Raw genomic sequence first — 22,822 nt, 5'->3', positions numbered from 1 at the left:
GTGTTCAATAACTTATGTCAGGCAGACTCTTTCTGGCCCTGTTCAAAAATGATTTCTGCAATTGAATTATTTTTCACAGTATTTTTCTTCAAGACTCCAAAGCAATCTTCAGTTGAGAATATCTTATTTATACCAAATAAATAGTTATGCTATTAGCTTAAGTACAGACCAATCAAAAATCTATAGCTAAATGAGAACATGTTGATTCCTCCATTCATTTTCTCAAAAAATGCTATATAGGCGAAAAATCCTGTGGTGTTCAGAAGTGCTGAGCACGCAGAACTCTGCTCGGCTGCTGTACAAACACGATTTGAAGGGCCTCTCAGCTGAAATAATGCCATGCTTTTTTAATTTTATACACAGCTTTCGTCTGCACCCACACTCCTGGGGACTGAGCTGAAATAGCACTGAGAGAGGAGGAAAAGGAGAATCACTCGACTCATTCACATCTTTGTAGCAAAGGCGTGCATTATGGTCACAATTACCCCTAAAATAACTCTCACTTCACAATTCTCTGGTTTAGTTCTCTCTGCGTACAGTGGAGGTGACTATTTAGCTTCCCGTGATTAAGAAATATCAGGAACATTAATTAGTGAATGCATCCCATACTTTGGACGTGGAAAACATAAAGCATTATTATGGATTGTAACATCTCAATCTGGAGGTCCACAATCTATCAAGATTTTTTCTTGTCTGATGCTGTTTTCAGGAAAATCACTGTACAAAACAGGTGCCTTATTTTTCACCACTGTCAACTATATCATTCCTGATTAATAAAGTACAGGAAGTGGGAAAAAAAATCACTAATAAAATGAGAGGTGCTCATACATGCAGTTCTTATTTTTATGCAGTTTTGAAAAGTGTATTTGCATTCAAATGTTCCTATTTCTGTGCTTTTCTGAATAGCTTAGTGTTCATTTCTACCAAATTTACCAAAAATCCAGATGCATGCAAAATACAAAGAATTATTGGGCATAGGAAACTTGATTAATTGTCTAGATGGCAGCAGAAATGCCATGGGGAAAGGAACTCAGTAAAATAAAATATACCAAAATTGACTTGGAGTAATTAATCTGATGAGAGGGCACAGTCTCAGGCTGTGCCAGGGGAGGTTTAGGTTGGACATCAGGAGGGATTTCTTCACAGAAAGGGTGATTAGACATTGGAATAGGCTGTCCGGCAAGGTGGGGGAGTCACCGTTCCTGGAAGTCTTTAAGGATAGAGCAGACGTGGCACTCAGTGCCCTGGTCTGGGTGACAAGGTGGTGTTTGGTCATCGGTTGGACTCGATGATTTCAGAGCTCTTTTCCAGCCCGACTGATCCTGTGACTGTGTGACTGGAAACCCAAAGTAAAAGCCTCAACAGTCTATGTACTTTTCCTAGCGCACAAGAAAGCCTCCCTGAAGTTCACAACAACCATCCTCTTCAGATTTAAAAAAATAAAGCAGCTCTATTTCGGAGTAATCCTGTATTAAGCCCAGGAGCCGGTCACTTCTTACACGTTTTAAGATATTTGAGGGATGTGTTTTTAATCCGAAGGGTTCGGAGGCGCTCGGAGCGATCCCGTCCGGCGGCGGGGACGGCTCGCTGTCCCTGCCGGAGCCTGTCCGAGCGCGCCGCACGCTGCGGGCAACCCCAGAGCCGGGGGTGCTGCCTGACCGGGGCCGCGATCGCGCAGCGCTGTCCCGAGCGCTGCAATTTGACACGTCCCCGCGGAGCAGGGCCCGGGCGGAGCCGCCGCGCCGCGGGCACCGCGCACCCCGCGCCCCTCGCCCCCGGCCCCGCGGGAGGCGGCTCTGCCCGCCCGCCCCGCCCGCCCCGACAGGCGGGCGCTGCGGAGGAAGGGGAGGGCGGCCGCCCCGGCCTCACATGACCGCGGCCGCGATGGACGGCGAGCCGCCCGCGGGCACGGCGGGCGCGGGCACGGCCGCAGGTACGGGGGATGCGGGTGGCGGGGCCGCGCCGGCCGCCCCTCGGGGAGCGGACGGGGCTCCGCGCCGGGATCGGGGCCGCGCTCCCCGCTGAAACCTGCGGGGAAGCGCCGCCGCCTTCCCCTCTTTCCCCGGGGCAGCGGGACCCCGCTGGCCCCGGCCCGCCCGGTGGCTGCCCACGGCCGGGCCGCGCCGGTGCCGTTCGGGGGCGGCGGGGGTCGCTCCCCGTGCGCTGCGCTCCGCGGAGGGAAGGAGCGGCAGCGCTGGCGGTGCCCGGGCCGCTGGGGTTACCTGCCCGGCCGGGCGGCGGGAGGTCGCCCCGGTGGCCGCCCCGGTGGCCGCAGGCGGTCAGCTCCCCGTAGCCCTTCTGCGGGCTGGACGCGGGCACGGGGCGCGGTCCAGAACTTCTCCCGTGGGGAGTCACGCGGCCGAGCGCTCCCTGCGTGCTGGACAGACTTTATTCCGTGCCTGCTCCCCGCCCGCCGAGGTGGACTCGGGGCACGTTGGAGCCGTTCCGCGACGGGTCAGTAGGCAGCGGCACGGGCGGTCCCTGTGCCTCCGCTCCGAGCCGAGCCAGCGGCACATCCAGCGGGGAAAGCACCAGCTCCTAACGCTGCAGTTCTAGGAGCGTGCAGCTGGCTCTGGGATGAAGAAACTTGTAGCCAAATACTGCCAGCGCTTGTTGCGAAATGAGAGATGGAGGGAGCTCCTGGGTGAATTGAGGGAATAACGTGTTATACTCCTTAACAGTTAAACTGAAGGAAACTTTTAGAGTGTTCTCTAAAGTTCTCTTCGAAGTGGCTGAAGTGTTGTACTTGATCTGTGCATAGTATTTTTTTTTTTTTTGCTCACTTTGGAAAGAAATATGAGTAGGTAAGCTTAATGCAGGGAAAAATGGTTTGGTTGGATTATATTCAAGATCCACTGTGAGTGTGCTTTTGTTAGGCCTGTGATGCTCCTGATGCAGATAATGCTTATAAATAAATTATTTTGGAATATTTCTGTCCAGGACTGATGTAACATATTGAACAGCAGCCTTTGTGGAAAAAATGTCCTACTGTACCAAAGAGAGAGCTTGCTCAGGTATGTCTGTTATGGGTTTACCATCTGCTTCAGGAGCCTTATAAAGATAAAACGTTGTCTCCAAGTATTCTTGAACTGATTAACTTCTGGTGATGGTGCTTCTGTACCTTTCTGATCTACTCAGACTTCTTTAGAAAACTTGGTTTTCTTTGGCAAAGATTTTATGATGAACACTGAGAGAGGGTATATAATGATTTTAGTTAAAGAAAAACATTGCTGTGAATGCAGCAATGTTTTTATTTCTAGCATCATGATGCAGGTTCAGAGATCTTTGAAGTTTCACACCCATATGTAATTCTTTTGGAGATCAGCAGCTTATCAGTGAGTATTTTGGGAGGAATGAAATATGCAGAGTAATGGAGAGTCCTGATAGGTATCATTGATGCCCCCTATGAGACCACCTACAAATGCTATTTGATTTTGCAGAGTTCAAACTACTTTAATACAATCAAAGAGAAAAAAGGATAATATCCAGTATGTTGAATTAAATTTTGCAGAGTGGCTTTTATTGATTTTTTTTTCCCTTTTGCTTTTACTTCCATGTGAGTCTGTGTTCCAGCAATTGCAGGGAGCTAATCCAGGTGTGTTGGCTGTGCAGGGAGCGAGGTGTCTCTTTTTCTTCTGATGGTAAACCTTTTAACTGTGTGTGCAGCCCGTGGGAGGGCTGTGCAGGTTACAGACAGTGTAATTTGCACATGACCGCTGATTTCTCCCACAGTCTTCAAGTTTTATCGGTTGGTGCAGGTTGATGGAGAAAAATTTACCAGTTCCAGACATGTGGAATTGGTACAAAAGGAGGAGTGGTTTAATGATTGCTTTTCAACAGGATTTGGGATGTGAGTGAGCTTGTTCTTACTATAAAGTGTGTGAAAAGACCATTGGGAGGCTGTAGTGTCTGGAGTGGCAATGCCATTTTTTAATGCTTAAATGCTAACGTCAAGTTTTTCCCCCAGCATAATCAGGAGGGTGAGAAACGTGTAAGGAAGATGAGAGGCAAAACAAAGATAAACTATTTATTTTCATGGGATATTCTTGACCTCTGTAGGGACAGTTGGTTGTGGAAACTTGCCAGTTTTGTAGTCAGGCTAAAATGTCCTTGCGAAAGTTTCCAGGAGTAGTTGTTTGGGTTATTGCTTGCTGGGTTACATTTTTGGGTGTGAATTTTTACACTTCCAACCTCTTTGTGAAAAATGATAGCTTTGCAGTCATCCACTGGGTGCTGAGAACCAGCCCTAGTGAGCATTTGACTTTTTGTCTCTGTAATCTTTGGGCACATTCCTCGATGGATTTTTCTCTGCTAATCCTGTTATTTCTTCAAAGTAGCTCCATCTCACTTTATTGTGTTTGCTGCGGCTGGGGACTGTGGCTCATGGCTGGCTTGTGAATGGAATGTGTCCCTTCAGTTCCCAGACTTGGGAAATCAGATGAATCAGTTGATGATCTAACAGCACAGTTAAAAGAACAGGGCGCTAGGCTTAGGGTTAGCTCTTTACACACAGTAAATCTGTGTGACATTGGCATGAGATAAATTAGTGTTGGAGTTTTTTTTCTGCTGGAGTATGGGATTGTGGTAGTTTGAGAAGGAGCTAAGCGGCCTACAGCTGCAGGGGACTGCAGAAATTCAGGTGCTTTTTAATTATTACTAAATAAAGCTTCAGTAGTCTCATCTATTTTTGAGTTGTGGCATAACTTCTCTGTTTCATCTCTAAGAGCACCAAGTGCTGAATAACAATCTTGAACTTACTTGGAAAAAAACCCCCAAACCAAAACCAAACTACCCGCAACACCTCAAAAACAAAGGGAAATATAAAAACCTAGCCAAAGAAAAAACCCCCAGAAAACCCAGGCTAATTAGTGCAGGGTACATACTTGTCATCTGCACTGAGAAAGCTGTGGTGGTGGTGTTTTGGTTTTTTTTAAGGAGAAAAACAAAACGTTGGAGCCTGTTTCTCAACATCTAATTTTATGATAGTGTGTGTGCTATTTTGTCTCATTTTGGCATTGGGTAGCTTGTATTTACAAGGGAATTGTTGGGAAGGAGGAGGAAGGAGACTCTTAATTAGAGTGAAGCTAAGTATGATAACTTTTCTTATACCCAGTAAGAAATACAGACCTGCCTTCTGTGTTGAACTCACAGCTGTGCAGCACTTGGCTTTGTTAGACTGATTCTTTTGCTTTTCTTTTTTTAAAATAAGAACTGCATGGTTTTAAGTTCTTCAAAACAAACAAGTTGAGTGCAGTTGTCTCAAAAAATATGTTAAGCCTTTAATAGGAACAAAGGTTTTTTGCTTTTTTTCGGGGGGACTTCTCTTGTTCTTTGCTTTTTTAGGGGATTTCAAATTATGTAATAATTTTAAAAAAGAAAAAGTAAGACAGGAATATATTTTATTTTGTAGTTGAAATCTGCACCAGCTTTCAGGGAGGCTGATGTGGACACTGGATTCTGGAATCATGGAGGAATGTGTCTGACACAATAAGGGGGAAAGGCATTTTCATAATTCCTCAGGCTTCTCATGAGAAGACAGAAAGGAAAGGGAAATGCTGATGAATGCTATTTACATTGCTGCTTTAGTATTCTTGGCCCAGGAGTTGGTAGTGGAGCCCTCCTTTTTTCCAGGGAGAAATCTGAGGTATCTGTGTACAAAACCAGTCAGTTTTCACATTCCCTTGCATTTCCTGTGGGTCAGATCCCCTCTGCTCCACACAGCTGTGGCCTGTGATGATGGAGGAGAGATCTTAGCTGTTTTTCCTGAAGGTTTTGCTTCCTTACAGGCTCCTTTCTCCTTCTAGAAAATATGCTACTAATGTAGCAACTAATTCTGTGGCACCATCTACTTAAGCATGTCTAATAAATTTATCTGATTAGCACCTGGTGTAATAAAGAGTTGGTAGCATCAGCCATCTGTAAAATGGAGATGAGGCCTCCAAATTTGATTGACAGAGCTTAAACAGGGAAGGGAAATCAGTCTTGTGATTTACCACCTGTGCTTCCGGCCCTGGCATTGCTCTACTGTATGTGCTTACTCGCATGTAAAACCTCTGTGCAGCTATCCAGGTACTTGGAATGCTGCTCTGCCTTTCATAAATGCATGATTTTGGAAATTTGGATGGGGGAAACTGGTAACTCTGGAGGGCAGATTGCTGCCCCGTTGTTTCAGTGGAGTAATGAACGTTGAGCACTAACTAAAGGGTGAAACACATGGTATGAAGTAGAGAGATTTTCTATTGCAGTTGTTTTCTGGGTAAGTTTCTCAACTCCCTTCATTCCAAAGGCTGCCTGACACGTTACCAAAAAGAAAAAAAAAAGAAAAAGTATTATGCAGTGTTTTCATAGCTGTTTTCTTTTACGACCAAACAAAAATTGGGCCATGCTTTGAATGCTTCTTCAAACTTTTAGTTCTTCTTGTTTGCATATGTATATGTTTATGTATTATTTTTAACTTTTATATCAACTTGTTTTCAGTTGTACCAGGCCACTTCCTGATATCTTATTGGCAACAGATTGGGAAACTGCTGTAGCAAAAGCTTAGCTTGTAGGAAAAAGCTGATTTTTATTTTGTCTGCTTCCCAGTGTTCCAGGGGACCATTCCATACCGCATTTCTGTATCCACTTGCTGCTCTCTCTATATAAGCTTTACTAGATAATGATCTGCTGAAACCAAAGGGAACGTTTTCAGAATTAGCTGCTCTCCAGCAGAGAGTTCGTGATGGGAAGCTCTAAGTGTTCTGTTACAATGCATGTAAATCCTTTGACTGGCTGAACACAGGAGCTTGTACCAATGAGTTCCCACCATTATCCACCATTCCTGGCCAGGGCTCTGGAGGCTGTTCCCAAAAAGGCTCTTTAGTAAGTAAAATGAAAAATGGGCTGAAGAATAGCTCTAGTATATATTGCTCCGTAGGGTTAGTGTTAATGCCATGATAAACAGTTCCTAAAAGCAGGTTAACAGCTGTTCCAAAGTCATTTTATTGTGTTCTCAGACCAGTGTTTGTGGGTGTAGATTCACTCTGAGTAACTGTCTTGTTGATACCAGACATGCTGAGGTTATTAATTAAACAGTAATTATTCAAACTTGTTTGCATGGTTGTCTGGTTTGTGTGATTTCACACATTTAGACAAGGTTGAGATGTAAAGAAGCTACAGAATTTCAGGGAGAGCCAGGAGTGTGAACTGCTGATAAAGAGAAGGCATTTCCCGTAGGTGAATTTTAGAAAGCAAATTTAGAGAGTAACTTGATTGAAAACTGGGGAAGAATTACCTAGAAAAGAGCAACGTGGCTGAATTGTCAAAGGACTGTGGAGTCTTGCTTGGTGGGGCATCACTCTGTAGATGTCTTACTGGGCAATGGGGTTCAGATCTGTAATGAACTTGAGAGTCCTCAGCATCAGTTTGGTTCTGGGACTCACAGATGAAACACTGATGGTTTCATGTTCACCCTATACCCTTTTCTCCTCACACCTATCTCTTGCCCTTGGGGTTTCAGTAGTTTACCAGACAGTGTTGAGCCCCAGTTCAGGGACCAGTTTGTGCTGTTGGTTTTCCAGCAGAAAGATGGGAAGCAGAGACAGTGAATCAATAGGCAGGAGGAGATATTGTGTTAGTACAGATTGGCACTGTTTGGAGAAGTAGTCAGGGTGCATTTTGAATAGCCCTCCTTGGGAGAGGCCTCTGCAATGTTGGCCAGTGGCTGGGCATCACTGAAGGCTCTGGAATTCTGTGTAGGGATGTGTGTGTGCGCTGGAGGAGTAACAGCATCTGCTGTGTCTTGTTGCATTTCACTGATGTGTCTTGAGCACTTAAACCCAAGAATTACAGTGGACACCCAGAGAACTGCTGCTCTATCCAGGATATCCAGGATGCCTTGTGCTCTACAGATGTTATCACTTCATCCAGCAGCATCCCATGTCAACATTGAATTAGTTTGCATTATTTAACTGCAAATTTCTGGCAGGTAGCTGGAAATTTTTAGGAGCTGCTACATAGGTGGGGTTAGCAGGTGATATATTAGTCTATTAAAGCAGAGGTGTTAAGACTTGCTTCTCTGAGTCACATTAGCAGGAATCTGAAGCCTGACGAGGCATGTGGGATAAGGTCATTTGTCCTGGATTTGGTTTGGTTTCATTAAGCCATTTTATAGAACAAATAGCAAAGTGGCTGTTACGAAGTCATAGATCTGAGGAATTAAAGATTGCTTGTTTTTCCCGTTTATCAGGGCCTAGGGCACATGAAGGAGCAGGTGGGAAATCCTTATCAGGAGGAGGTCAGGGCTTTCAAGTTAGGGATATGACTTCTTATCTTCCCTGAGCTAATCTGTTACGCAGTTAGCAACTTTTTGAACTATGTATCAAAGCTTAAAGAAATACTGCTTGCTTCTGTAGCGTTACTGTCTGTGTTCTCAAAATTGCAGATATATTTAAGACTTCTGCACAATGGCAAGGAAGGGATAATGAATCTTACCTGGCTTTTCAGGTATCTTTCGTAAGTGGATTTGACTTGCTTTGCAAAAGAGCTTGTTCACAATATGCCTCTTATAGAGAGGAAGCAACCCACCTGCTCCAGCCTGGAGAGCAGAAATCAGGTATGGGGTGAATAGATTTCAGGGTTGTACCCTCATTTTTCACACTGTTTCCTATGTGTGGAATGGGTGGAAAAGAAAGGTTTGCTTTGAAAAACAATGTAAGCTTAGTTTACAGTCACATAATAGATGTAGTTATAAAGTCAGGTTGAGACAATAAACTGCAGTCAAGCACTTAATAAGAGAGCACTGAGTCATCAGCTTTGCCCCTTCTTTGATGTCATTTGTCCTCTGGGGCCACATTCTTGAGACCCATCTTTTTTCTCTTCTGCAGAATCAGTTACTGTCCAAAGCTGCCCAGCTGTGGTCAAATTCACTGTTAAAAGCTGTTTGTTTTCCAACTACCAGCAGTGGAATAGAATAGGTAAATTTGAAGATTTTGCCACAGCTGGCTGTGACTGGGGAATTGTTGGGTTGGTAGCACTTATTAGGAACCTTTTCCCTCTGCTTTGGAACTTAAGTATGTTGACATAGTAAATTATTGTAGTTCACACTCACTGTAGCACGCTGTCATAGAGTTTAATAAAATTATGTCAAATGAAGTGTCTCCTTCCTTTGTCATGATATGCAAAATTAATGGAATAAATTTCTGCAGCGCAGTAAAACGACACATTTTTTCTTTCCTTCCATGAGTTGTTCTAGGCAGGATCCAAAAGTGCTGAGCAAGGGTTTCGTTCATTTTGGCAGATCCTGCTGTGGTGGGAGCTGGACAGACAGGAAATGCAGGCCTCTCAGCTGATTCACAGAACAAATTTGGCCTGTGATTCTTTGCTTAGTGGAGATGTCTCTCTGACTCGATATAATTGGTGGTGCTCCTGGGTATTGTGAGCAGGGAGGTACCGGGGTTGGGAACGTGTGTGAAGCAGCATAACCTCCTGGGGGAGTGGCCTGGCTGGGCTTCTGGTTGTGTTGCACCATTCTGGGAGCACCAAGCAAAGGAACAGAATATTTTAAGGCTACTTCTTTTACTATATCTTATCAGGTCTACTGTTTTTTTCCCTTTTTGTCTTCTAGATTTGGCAAAGCCTCCAGTAAATGAACCAAGGGAACCAGAACAGTTTCTAATGCAGACGCCCCAGGGAAATCCACTGCTGCTTTCCCACACCCTACAAGAGCTATTGAGCAAGGATAGTGTACAGGTGGAGCTTATACCTGAGAAGAAGGGCCTTTTTCTGAAACATGTGGAATATGAGGTTTCCAGCAAGGTAATGTGAACAAGTTTTGGGCTTGGTGAGAATGTATGCTCTTAAGAACGCCTTTGCAGTTTCTGCTGGCAAGGTCTTGAGTGGTTAAGATGTGCTGGGTGATGCTGGTTTGGTGTAGATCAGTTGTGTTGGCTCAATTTTAATGCAGTAGCACTGGGCCTTCCTGGCCTGGGTGTGAAGGATGGTCTGCAAGTTCACTTGCTTGAAACCTGAGCTCTGTACAAAAGCAGGTGTATGACAATGAAAACGGAATGGTTTTGTGACAAATTGGTGTAGGTAGCTGGATATTTCAAACTGTTTTGAGCTAGTGAAGAAATTGTATTGGCAGCACAAAAAAATTGTGCAAGTGCTGCTGTCTAAGGTGTGTATTGAGTTACCCTCCCCCTTCCTTCCCTGCAGAGATTCAAGTGCTCCGTGTACAGACGATACAACGATTTCGTGGTGTTCCACGAGATGCTGCTGCAGAAGTTCCCCTATCGCATGGTGCCAGCACTGCCCCCAAAGAGGATGCTGGGAGGTAAAACTGCATCTTCATTTCTCACTGGAGGGGTTTTGCTTCACGGTGCAAGCGCAATCAAGGTGATACTGTGGAAAATAAATGTTCAAAAGATTGAAAGTCTTGGGGTCTGCTTGGCTCAGACAACAACTTTGAGGTTACAATACACAATTTGGAGGGGTGAATGATTGCCATCCTAGAAATTCCTACAGGTGAGGTATTAATGCGAAACTTCAGTGGGGTTTCTTCCTGTGGAATTTCAGTATCTAATGATTTTTCTTAATAAGATTTTAGGTGTAATTCTACACAAGAGCATGGCAGAGTTGCAGGTATTGCTTCTTAGAAAAACGGGTCATGATGATCATTGTTTAGTGGTGGACGTGGCAGTGTTAGTTTAACAGCTGGATTCAGTGACCTTAAAAGTTCTTGTCCAACCTAAATGGAACCAGTGTCAGATCATTCAAGTATACTTCAGGTGTTAGACTAGAAACCAAGAAGTATCCCAAGACAGAAAGCATATCAAAGCTCCTTCAGGAACATTTTTCATTAATCTCAAATATTGACGCTGTTTTTAAGCATATATTATTTCAAACGTTGCATAACTGTATAGAATTCTGTCTTGTTTAATACTTTATCTGTGCAAGAACAAGCTTTTCAGTGTCTTCTCTCTTGCCCATGGTGCTAAGCTCACTGTGTTTCAATAAATAATTGATTTCAATTGAGGAGTCCATGTACTGCTCCAGTAAAGCAGAATTGGTAAACAGTGAGCAGAGCAGGGTATATAGTGAACTGGAGCAAAGCAAAATCATACCCCTGAAAAGCTTCAATGGTCATATATTCTTATGATGGAACGTGAACTGTGAAAGCTTTTTTTGGGGGTGTGAAACCCATGTATTGAATTTAACCTGATTCAGTGTTCTCAGCCAGAATTTCCACCTCATGCAACACCTGTGAGCAAAGATACCATCTCTGATTAATCTCAGTGGAGAAAGGATGCTTGAAAGAAGCTCCCGATATCTATCACTTGTCAGGAACTGTTATTTCCTTGCACTGCTGGTGTGTTGATATTTCCCTGCATTCACTAGTGCATTTCTTCCCACACATATCATAACTTTAGGGAAAAAAAATGGTAGGATTAGTTCCCAAACTATGCTAGGAGAACAGTTCTAATACAGTGCAAAGCTGTGATGAGGCAGAGTGTGCTGATTGCCTTTAGTCCAGTGACTGCATATAGAAGAGCTGTGGAAGTGGGCCTAATGGAAACTGCAAACAGGAAAAAGGAAAGGGAATGGGTAGTTCTTGTTTCTGAGTAGATTAATGGACTGACAAATGGTATTGCAGGACACAGGATTTGATGGATTAGTACAGATGTGTGACTCTTGGAGCCTCCAAGTCCCAGAGCTGGATGGACAAAGCTCTGTGCTTTGTCCTTGGTGTGCTCCTCTGCTGAGTTACACCAATGGGGGTCTGCTCCCCTCCATCTGTCAGATGGAGATGGATGTCCTGCTCTGCTCGTTTGGAGGATGGCAACCAACTGAGGCAGATCCTGTGGGAAGTGTGTACACGACTTCACAAACATCCATGTAGGTTAAGTGTGAGCAAAGCAAAATCAAGATCTGCAACCCCAACGGCAAAAAAAGGAATTGGTGGGTGGTGCTGTAGTGAGGATCACCTGTGAGAGTCCTCAGAGCCAGCAAACTGCCAGCTTAAAACTGAGGGAAAGGAGTAGTAACGCTTCATGATACAGGAGTGTTGTCATGGATAAGAGCATTCCTTTAATTTCTTTCTATGCTGCTTTCTTTAATATTTGGTTTTATTTTTATTGCTCCTGAAAAACTCCAGGAACTCTGATTTATTGCCTTACTGCAGTTATTGCTAGATTAAAAATCTTCCTGTTTCAGCAAGAGGAGCAGAATTTTTTTAGTTTGACAAGACTCTGGATGGATGTACTGCAGATTACTGTGCAAGTCTTCCAAAGTACTTTTTGACATCTTGCATGAAAAGGATAGATGCTGATCCCAGGAGTCCCAACCAGACTGGGATATCCTCTGTGGAATTGATTCAGAGGAAGAAGAATCTCTGTAGGCCCACAGTTTGTAAGTGGAGGTTTCAGGCCTTGGGCTTGGTTGTTTTTCCTTCCTCCCTGACCCCTCCTGTGGAAATAACCACATGTGGCTGTGTATGCTGGATTCTGGTGAGGTAGAGAATGCTTGATGGAATGTTTGTTCGGGTGGTCAGTCTAAAAGGTCTGGTTTTGGGAGCTGGCAGACTATAGGTAACCATTCTTTGGTTTTTGTTGCAGTGCTTTCTTTTTTCTTTCTGAGGTGTAATGTGAGATGCATTAATTGGAATTCTGTGTTTCTTCCTGCAGCTGATCGAGAGTTCATAGAATCGAGGAGGAGAGCGCTGAAGCGTTTCATAAACCTGGTGGCTCGACATCCCCCTTTCTCAGAAGATGTGCTCTTGAAACTCTTTCTGTCCTTCAGTGGCTCAGTGAGTGTTTGTTAGCAGTAGTCCTGAGCTTGCACATCTTGCTGTAACTGCCTCACTGGGCACAGCGTTCAGAATTGCTGTTAACCTACATGGGTTTGCTCCCTGTGATGAAGAGAATTTTCTCTCAGTAGGTGTTTCCACTGTGGAAAGTGGAAGGTAATTTCACTCAATGCCAGGAGTGTAGTATTTTGAAAATTATAACTGTTCTTAGGGGAATAGAGATTATGCTTTTCCTTAAATTAAACCTAACCTGAGTAAAGCTGTGTCTGCTGAGTTGTGCCTTACTGCTGCAATGTATCTGAGACCTGTGTGACCTGCCCTTGGGTTGCTTAGTTATTTCATGCTCATTTGATTCTGTATTTTCTCCAGGATGTACAGAATAAGCTAAGGGAGTTGGTCCAGGGAGTAGGAGATGAATTTGTGACTTGCAGATTAGCTACCCAGGCCAAGGTATGTATATGAATTTCTTGCAATGTGTAATTCTGGTTTAAATGGCTTTCTGCTCCAAGTGCTTCAGTTATGGCATTTGTGCAGTGATGGAGACCTTAGGTAGGAGACAGTTATTTCCAGAGTTTGAAGGACTTGTAATTTTATTGAATAGATCAAATAAACTTTTGACTCTTAAGGGCCTGATATTTCTAGCTAAATTCTGGCTCACGAATATGATAAAGATTGACCAGTGAATCCTGCTCAGAACATGTTTCTCTGTAATTCCTTGTACTTACATAACAAACAAATGCACAAATTGCACAATTTAGAAGTTAATATCTAGACTGATGTCTTTCCCTTGTGCTCATGCCCTCATTCTGTCTGTTGTCCTCTTCCTGTGAGAGAGCAATTTGGACTGTTATGGAAAAGTTAGTTATAAGTTCTCTATATATCTGTTTATCCCAGTGATTAGTGCTATGACAAGTTTTAAGTACACATCCACTGTGTTCATTGAGCAATTTCAAAGCAAGTTGTTGTTCAGGTTCCTGCAATGCTTGCAGAAGATTTTGCAACTGGAGCTTAATTCAGGCTTTTACCAGTGATAAACTGGTCAAAAAAAAGCTGAACTTTCAGTTCATGCTTGACTTTACTGGGCTGGGAGTTACCAGTAGGATCAGATCAGAACTCGTAAGCTTGAAACCTCACAAACCCTGTTTTAACTGCATAATAGAATTGCAGATTTTGGCAACTCTGTCTACACTGGGTATCTGAACCTCTTTCTGCTTCTGAAGATTAGGGCTATTCGTGTGACATCTGACTCGAACACCTAAATGGGAAGCTGATCTCTGCAGAGTTGTTAGAGCACAGCATGAGGGAGTGAGCACAAGAGGGAAGCCTGTCCCCTTCTGCAGACTGTGGTGTGCCTCTGATTTATCCACCAGTAACCCCTCTGTACTCCTTCAGGACTTCCTCCCAGCTGACATTCAGGCCCAGTTTGCTGCCAGCAGGGAGCTGATCAGGAATATTTATAACAGCTTTTATAAGCTCCGGGACCGTGCGGAGAGGATCGCTTCCCGAGCCATCGATAATGCCTCCGACCTCCTCATATTTGGGAAGGAGCTAAGGTAGGTTGGGAGGAACAGGGTTTGCTGATGTGAACGTTTCTACTGTTGGTTTAGAACTCAAAACTGTTGTCAAGTTTACCTGCAAATGGTCTGGTAAAAATGGGTATTTCAGTGCATGCTGTAGGACATGATCAATTTTCCTTCTATGAAAGGAGGAAATGCATGCTTTCCACTAAGGCTGCATTCCCTAGAGTGTGAGGAAAGAAAACAGAAATACCTTCACATTCAGGTACTTGTGTTATTGTCTCTCTCCCCAGTATGTGCACAGTTAACTGCATTAGGATGGGACAGTAGTAGCTCAGCACTGTGAGCTGTTAAGACTGATTTGAAACTCTGAACTGCTCTCTGCAAATAAGTTTTATCTACTGAGTGGGATTTGTCTCCTAGATGTGACCATTGCTTATCTCCTTCCAGTGCTCTGGGCTCAGACACTACCCCACTTCCTTCCTGGGCTGCTTTGAACAACAACGCATGGGGGACTCTGAAACAAGCCTTGAAGGGTCTGTCTGTTGAATTTGCACTTCTGGCAGATAAGGCTGTGCAGCAGGTGAGTTCTTTACTTTTTTTTGTTTCTTTTTGTAACATGAATTTCATCCTTGAATTTCATCTTCAATCATGAGCTCTGTAGACATAAGCCCTTCAAGAGTTAAGAGGGAGATTGTAGTCCAAGCTCACATCCTCAACTACTAGCCTGCTTGTTCAAGCTTGTGTGAAATACCTGGACTGTGTTTAATGGGGGAAAAAATGTAACAGGCAAGGGAAAGGAGGGAAAAACCTGCTTTCTTTCGTAATTTTAAATGGTTACTGCACACGTTAAGCTCACTACTAGAGTGAGCTGTCCAAAAGTGCTGTGTTCCATTTTATTAATCTGCTACAGAGAACCCAGAATAACTTACTTCTGAATCAAATTTTCACATTCATGTACTTAAACATTACGTGAGAGTCATTCAGACAGAAGCACCACGTTCCTGTCCAAGTGTACAGTGTGGTAATGACTGTCAGAATAATGTGAGAACACGACAGTCTGCAAAGGCAAAGTAATACTTTTGTCTTCAGTGCTCTTCATTGCATTGTGTTAAAACACTCAGCGTGCTTTTGTAGATCAGTCAGGCCACGTCTCTTTCTCCAGAGTTTACGCTCCAGAGAGCTCTATTGATACAGGAAGAAAAGAGTATTTTGTAAAATAATAAAACTGGTAGTGAAATTTGTCTTGGTGTCTCATCTCTGCCTTCTGATGCACGAACCATTATGGGGACCATGCAGGTATTCAGAGTTTTAATGGATTAGTTATCTTGTAGGAAGGGAAGATGAAAGATTGGAGAATCTGCAAGAGCAAGGAATTCCAGGCAGAGTGTGCTGAAAGGACTGACACGCAGGCCTGTGAAACCAACTCCTCTTGTTCTAATGATCAGTCAGTTGGAAAAGCTGTTCCTGCCTCAGTCAGGTCTTTGTTCTGCACACTGAAGACCAAACACTCCAGTGCCATCAGAGAGATTTTTGATGCGGTTGTGTAAGCGCCGATGTGCCCTGGAGAGTGCAGTGAGAGCCTGCGTGGTGGGGTGAAGGGCTGTGATGCCAGGCTTACGTAAAATGTACTTTTTCCCTTGTTTTCTAGGGTAAACAGGAAGAGAATGATGTGGTGGAGAAGTTGAACCTTTTCCTGGATTTACTCCAGTCCTATAAAGTGAGCTCTGCTGTTCTTCTGCCAACAAGAAAGTTGTTTAGAGCAAGCTTGTGCTCTTTAGAGGGTGTAACGCCAACTGGATGGAAAACTGTTAGTGAGGCCAGTTCAGAGGCAAACTGGGCATCTGGCAGAGGGAGGGGAGTGGCTGTTGGCCATAGGGAGCTCTGTAGCCTTACTGATCAGCTCGTCTGATGATGAGAACTTGCCAAAGAGCAAATTTTGCAAGGAATTTAAAAATATGAGTGGTTAAACTGTATGGATCGGGTAACTTTTTGTTTTTAGATTTGCCTGCTTTTGAGTCTAAGCAGTGAACTAGATTGCTGCTGGTTTGCTCATGGAGACATGAGTTCAGTTATGAATGAAAGGATTTTGCTAATACTAATCTTTTGGTCAACTGTGTGGCAGCCTCTCCTGACATTCCCAGGCTGGGACTGAAATTGAAGGACACTATTGGGCCAGCACTTTAATTAATTGCTAGCACTTAATACTGAGAAGGTCAGAAAAGATAAGAGGTCTGATAAGATCCAAAATGTTGGCAGAAGTGATGCCCCAGGTTGCCTCTTAAGCTCAATGGTCTGGGTTCAAGCAGTTTTGTTTCTTAAATTCTTAACTGCCAGCATTTTTTGACCCTCTTGAAAGCAAAGGAGCAAAAATCTGCAGCATAGAAATGACATAAAGTGTGACTGTGTGTGTGTTCCTGATGTACTTGGCTGTGTGTTTGCTGACTCTTGGCTCCCACTATGTACCTGTTGTTTTCTTTTCCCATAAAGGACCTGTGTGAAAGGCATGAGAAGGGGGTATTGCACAAGCACCAGCGAGCGTTGCACAAGTACAGCATGATGAAGAAGCAGATGATGAGTGCCACTGTACAGAACAAAGAACCAGAATCAGTGGAGCAACTGGAGTCTCGGATTGTGGAGGTAGAGCAGGCACCTCGGAGAGCTAAGGGTGGGACTGGGTTCTGTAATGGTGCTGCTCTCCAGCTCAGTCACATTTGCAGAGAGCTTTTGGACTGAAAGGGTAGCCTGTACTTTGGGAAATCTGAGCTACCCGCTGTGCCACATGGAAAACGTGTTTGTTTTCCTCAACACTTGTTACTGGCTCTCTGGCAGCACATCATTTGCAGGAGCTGTGGGAAGCAGCAGTCTGCGTGATGGAGAGAGCGGTTCCTGTTGTATCAAATCGGTCCAGGAACTGCCTGTTTTAGGTTTTTGGTATGTGTTTGAATTACTGGTGGGGAGGAATGCTATTTTCTCCTGCTGTAAGTGCTTGGCACCCTCTTCCTGGTCACTGAGTTCCTCTTCTTTCAGCAAGAAAACGCGATCATAACCATGGAGCTGCGGAATTACTTCTCCCTGTATTGCCTGCATCAGGAGACACAGCTCATCCACATCTACCTGCCTCTCACATCTCACATTTTGGGGGCCTTTGTCAACTCCCAGATTCAGGGTCACAAAGAGGTGAGTTCTGGACTGTGTCCTTTTTCCCAAAATATGAATGAGAATCTGAATGGATTTGTTTTCACCCATTGGCCTTCATCCTGTAATCCTCTTTGCAGCCGGGCTCTCTCATAACTTGAAAAGTTACCTGAGGTTTTTCCACTTTGGGGTGAGGATCAAGGTTGGCCTCTAACCCCTCTAAAGGACAGTATCTTCTTGCAGCAAGTTTTTTTCATCTTTTCTTCTCTCATCTGTAGCTGGCCCTACCCTATGGGTAGTTGAAAAAGACCCAACCATTAAATTTCTACTCTGTAATGAATGATGTGTGTTTGCTAGATTAATCTGGTTTTTTTGTTGTGCTACACAGAAATTCTATGACAAGAAAACTTTCTGGGTTTTGGTCTAAACCACAGAAGTTCCCTTTTGTTAAACCCTAAATATGGGCTTTAATATTCCCAATATACAGACTTTCTTGCTTTGGTTATATTAGAAAAGTCTCTTCTCCTTCAGCTCCCTTCCATCCCTTCAGTGAAAGGATATGATGAAGAGAAATCTCCCTTCTATACATGCTCAGGAAAATGTTCAGGGAGCTGCACGTAGCACCAGTCTAAAAGGAGCAATCTGGGTCCACTGAACTTCCTGAAAATACTTCAGCAAATTTGTGTTGTGCTTCTGAGTACCTGAGACTGCCGCTAGAATTCCGTGTGGTGAGATTGTTACCTGCTGTGTGGTCATGTCTGCTTTCTCTCCTTCTCCACTCACAGATGAGTAAAGTTTGGAATGAATTGAAGCCGAAGTTGAGCTGCCTTTTCGTGGGATCTAGCAGTATGCCAACTCCACCATTGTCACCTCCAGAGGGAAACTTCTTTTCCAATTAATGTTCTGAGCATCCCACATGGAGCAAGAAGGGCAGTCAACGAAGGGGTGGGACCTCTACCTCCAATGAATCCTCCAAACAGCTATTTTTATTTTTTTTTAATATTGCTGCTTTGAGCTGCTCTCTGATTTAGACAGACTGGATGTGGGGCAGAACATATGGATATAGAGACAATTTTGTAATTTTGCAATGCTCTGGGGCAGAGCTGATGTTCATTATCCTGCAGATACTCCTCATGGGATCGGGATATGGCCTGGCACAGCGAGTGCTGCAGTGTTGTTGCTGAAGCCTCTGCATCTTGTACTAACAGTCCTCCAATCATGTTTATATGCAGCTGTGCTGACACATCTCTGCATGTCTCTGAAGTGCTGAGATGAACAGGATAGCTGAAGCACTTGCTTGTAGTGGAGATAAACTGCCTTTTATGTCTTGGAGGGCCTGTGTTAGGGATGTGTGTGCATAAGGAAAGCTGAAAGCCATCCCCCATCCCATTGTAGGTATCTGGATTTGATTTCTTACTGCTAGACTTCAGCACAAAATTAATGAAGTGGTTGGATTTTGTAACCCAGCTGGGCAGGGGTCAGTGCTGCTGTGTGACAGGGATTTTCCTGATGGTGCTGGATGGATGTATTGTCAGTGTGTTTCCCTTCATGGTTTCAGGGCAGCCTGGGGACTTGCTCGTTTTTTTCAGTTTGGGGCCAAAGACAACTGGGTTCAGGAACTCAGAGGAGTTTGCCTGGCATAAATGAGAAACTAATTGACTAAAACACTCCTTAAATGTAAACCACTCGTACTACAGGGGCAGAACAGCTATAAGGTAGCTTGTTTATTTCTTCTGGAGGTTCTGACCTCCATCTGGCGAGTAGCTGTTTAGGTCTGTTGGAGAGCTGCTGACCAAAGGCTGGTGTTTTCTTTGGTGTAATATCAGAAGTATCCTGTTACACCAGCAGGCTGGAACACAGTGCTGATAAAGTTCTTTAGCAAAAATTCAGTATTATCAGGATGTTACTGTCATTCTTCCTGGCTGCGGGTAGCATTGCAGTGTGTTTGTTTGTGAAGGAGAGCAGACAATTAAGTGAAAGTTCTCATCTCTAAAAACACCACAGCCCTTGGTAATGGGGTTTTCAGATCAGTTTATGGTTGTGATAAAGGGACTAAACGTTCTCTACTTTGTATCTCCAGTGACTTTCCCTTGGGAGGCAAAGGGGGAGAATGTGCATGTTATGTTACCTCAGGGGAAATGGTGCACATCCTCCAGAGAAACTGATAATCAAACTGCAAATGTCTGCAGCAAAACTGTGTGAACAGGACTCCCTGAATCTGACTTCTCTGGGGCCAAAATAGCTTCCAAAGGGGAATTTGGACTTGGCTTCTTAGAATTTTCTTTGAATGGGTAAAAAAGGAAGCACGTTAACAAGGATGAGTGCTTGCTGTCAAACTGGAACCATTACAATATTTTCCTACTGGGGAACTTCCCCATTATCAGGAAGTATATTTAAATCCTCCAATCACAAAAGCTTTTTTGTTTTGCTTTTGGTTGGTTTTTTTTTTTTTTAAATTTAGAAAATTCAGTGCAACATGAAACTCTTCCTAGCCCAGGTAGAAATTCTGGATTAGTTTCTTCAGCTAGGAGCAAGAGAAGTTATTTGCCCAGTTTCAGGAGACTGAATAACCATTACTCACATTCCTCAAAATGGAGTAAATACACCGGTATGGGTGAATTCCTTGAGTGCTGGGCCTTAAAGCAGTGTGTAGCCAACCTGCACAGAATGCATTAAGAGCTTTTTCCAGCAATTCAAATGTTAACTCACTTTCCTCCTGCACATGGGCCTTGTCCAGTGAGACAGATGAACTGCAAATGGCTGTGACAGATTGGATTCTCTCCGGGAGATTTCCTGAGTGATGCAGAAGAAATTCTGCTTGCAAAACAAACTGTCAGGGGAGGAAAATGTTTCTACAGTCCAGTTACAAAGAAGGTATCATCTCAAGCATGGCACAACAGGTTTTTCTGCTTGACCTTGTCTTGATGAGGAAGATGGTTTGTGGTTCAAGTGTGGAAAGTGTGTTACCAGACTTTTCCATGCTCTTCACTCCTGGCATTATCAGAAGGTGCTGGCTGGTTATGGCTGGCTTAGTCTCAGCACCCAACCTCCCTCATTTATCTTTGTTTGCCTGATGTGGTGAACAGTGAAATTGAGAAAATACTGTACGTTTTGGGGCAAGATCTGATAATTTATGATGGGTCTCATATGTAATTTGTTTGACTGGGCAATGTTCTATGGGAGCAGTTGCAAATGACTAGCCTGAATGGAACTTTGCGCTTCTCACTTTTAGAAAAAAATTACAATTTTGAACTTGATTTAAAATCGAAGAACAACCCCCGAAAAAGTGAAATCAAAATAACATTAGGGCTTTAGACTAACTCCTCTTTCCTGTTCTCCTTCAAGCACAAATTCTACAGTCCAAGTGCAGAGACTGTAACAACGATAGAGACACACCACAGGACCTATAAAGAAACTGGAATTACATTGTTTTGAGAAACACCCATTCCTCCATTGTCAGCCCTGGTGTCTTTGAGGAGAGTTTTGGAGGTGGGCTTTTCTTGTTTTGCATTTACTCTGTTCACCAAGTATTTGAGAACTGAGGCCCAGTATTCTCAAAGCTGATCCAGCTGCTGGCACTTTCAGAGTTCATTTCATACTGGACTGTCAAGCTTCTGTCTCATTCCTAGACACATGTAGACACTATTTCATACAACCTTTAGTTTGCAAACCTTTCTTCTGGGGGACTGGTCAGTGTGCAAATAGCACTGTTTGTTTACCTCAATGTGTGAGGGATTTCCTTACTGTCTTTGTTATGTTCAGTTTATGGATCTGCCAGACTTAGAGGGCAGCATCAAGCACACCTTCCTTCCTCCAGAGTGAAGCAGCAGGGACTCCAAGGATCCATCAAGCTGACTTCAGCTGTCTGCCCGCCCTAGCCAAGGTGGGGAAAACACTTGTAGTTACCTCCGTGCTCTTGCCTTCTGCAGTAAACGCTAACCAAACCAGACTAATTGAGGAGTGTGTGCTGCCTACCTGAGATCTGATGCTCCTGTAAGATGTAGTGCCAAAATGTTAATGTGCTTTTGTGAACGGAAGCTTTTCTGTGTGTGCTTGAGTTGGGGAACTTTCATGTGTTCAAAGGAGTGATGGTAGAAAAGCCTTCAGTGTCAGAGCGGTCCTGGAGGTACCAGGGTAGTAAACACCTGAGACCCTGAAAGGCTGGCTGCCTGAAAATTGTTCTCTGAAAAGGGCTCTATGTTTTCTCACTCCTGAGGGCTTCTCCACTTTGAGCTGTGAAGTGGGAATATCCAAGCTTTTTGTCAGTATCACATGTTGAAAGGCTCAAAACTCTATTTACAATACCTTAAATCTTTGATCCTTCTTTCGCTCTCCTTCCATCTTCCTGGCAAATTGCTCCTCTTAAGTTGTAACATTTTCAATAGTGCCTTGCTGCATTCCAGTGCTTTTAACTCTCCTTTGACCATGCAAGGGTGTAATTCCTGGAATTTGTAACAGGCTAATTTACACTCTTCAGTTTGTGCTGTTTACTAAAAAACAAAGATCACCAGCTGGGGACAGAACTTAAACTGTGCCAGTCTCACAGCAACAGGAGCAGTAACATCCCAGCTCTTTGACATGAGCTAAAAATCAGGGCTGGGGGAAAGCATCTTCCTGAAAGGACTCACCTGACTGCAGACAGGGGATAACAGAGAAGTGCAAGCCTGAGCCACGCTTGTTCTTTTCCTACCCAAACTCCTGGAGGAACAGAAGGTAATTCTGTGTGATTGTCACGTGCTGTCTCTCACATAGCAATTTACAGTTTCCACCATGAAATAAACCAAGGTATTTAACAGGTATTGGCTGCCAGTCATTCCCTTTCCTACCATGCAGTAAGGTCCTACACTCTGTAAAAGCTGCCTGTCCTTTTGTGCTTATTCTGTTTGCTGCAAGCCATTCTCTCTGTTAGAGCAGCCAGGAACCCTCACTGCCAGGTCAGAAGCAGAGGTGGGTATCAAAACCTCTGTAAATAACTCAAGTGTGCAGCACAAAAGGAAAAGTAAGGTTTTAAGGTATTAATTCATCCTCCTAAGTCTGAGCTGTGGCTTGCTGAGCAGATGAAGAAGGACTTTTTTGAGTGGTATAAATTTTTCAAAACTGCTGGAGGGAGACAAGAAACAAACATAGTTCAGAGGGTGTGAATTTTGCCTGCCTGGAATATCCTGTATCTTTGCTTTGCTCAAATAGCCTTATGTATGAAGCACTTTATCCAAATGCAGGAATTAAAGAACTATTACTACAGCTGGTAGACTGGAAATGTTTACAGATCCTACATGACATTCCAAGATTCTATCTGTAAGTGTTATATGTCTGTAAAAGTGTTTGAAAAAAAGAAAAAAAACCAAAACTTGTGTAAGAAGTTACATATGTGATGTGTTATTTC

The 22,822-nt window shown here is 43.8% G+C and overlaps 1 protein-coding gene across 2 annotated transcripts; it reads left to right on the top strand.

Moving 5' to 3' along the window:
- Positions 1-1,845: 1,845 nt before the first annotated feature.
- Positions 1,846-22,802, top strand: SNX8 (sorting nexin 8). 2 transcript variants are annotated; one of them, XM_032125726.1, is made up of 12 exons: positions 1,854-1,933; positions 2,941-3,014; positions 9,605-9,795; positions 10,195-10,312; positions 12,663-12,784; positions 13,154-13,234; positions 14,177-14,337; positions 14,752-14,884; positions 15,953-16,021; positions 16,792-16,941; positions 17,332-17,481; positions 18,225-22,802. In XM_032125726.1, the coding sequence occupies exons 2-12, from the start codon at positions 2,981-2,983 to the stop codon at positions 18,336-18,338; spliced, it is 1,323 nt and encodes a 440-aa protein (XP_031981617.1). In that variant the 5' UTR covers positions 1,854-1,933; positions 2,941-2,980; the 3' UTR covers positions 18,339-22,802. The 2 variants fall into 2 exon arrangements, with proteins under 2 accessions (XP_031981616.1, XP_031981617.1); XM_032125725.1 differs by lacking the exon at positions 2,941-3,014 and having other exon boundaries at positions 1,846-1,933.
- Positions 22,803-22,822: the final 20 nt, after the last annotated feature.

Source organism: Corvus moneduloides, chromosome 16, assembly GCF_009650955.1.
Source record: "Corvus moneduloides isolate bCorMon1 chromosome 16, bCorMon1.pri, whole genome shotgun sequence".
Classification (NCBI taxonomy): Eukaryota; Metazoa; Chordata; class Aves; order Passeriformes; family Corvidae; genus Corvus; species Corvus moneduloides.
Note: the sequence above shows the minus strand (reverse complement) of the source record. Positions and strands in the feature narration are given on the sequence as shown.

What these genes read in the sequence shown, in the direction of transcription:
- SNX8 (XM_032125725.1), top strand. Translation starts at nt 1,870, where the DNA reads ATGACCGCGGCCGCGATGGACGGCGAGCCGCCCGCGGGCACGGCGGGC. An exon ending in AATATGAGGTTTCCAGCAAG is followed by an intron (nt 9,796 to 10,194) that starts GTAATGTGAACA and finishes CCTTCCCTGCAG; the next exon opens with AGATTCAAGTGCTCCGTGTA. An exon ending in ATATTTGGGAAGGAGCTAAG is followed by an intron (nt 14,338 to 14,751) that starts GTAGGTTGGGAG and finishes ATCTCCTTCCAG; the next exon opens with TGCTCTGGGCTCAGACACTA.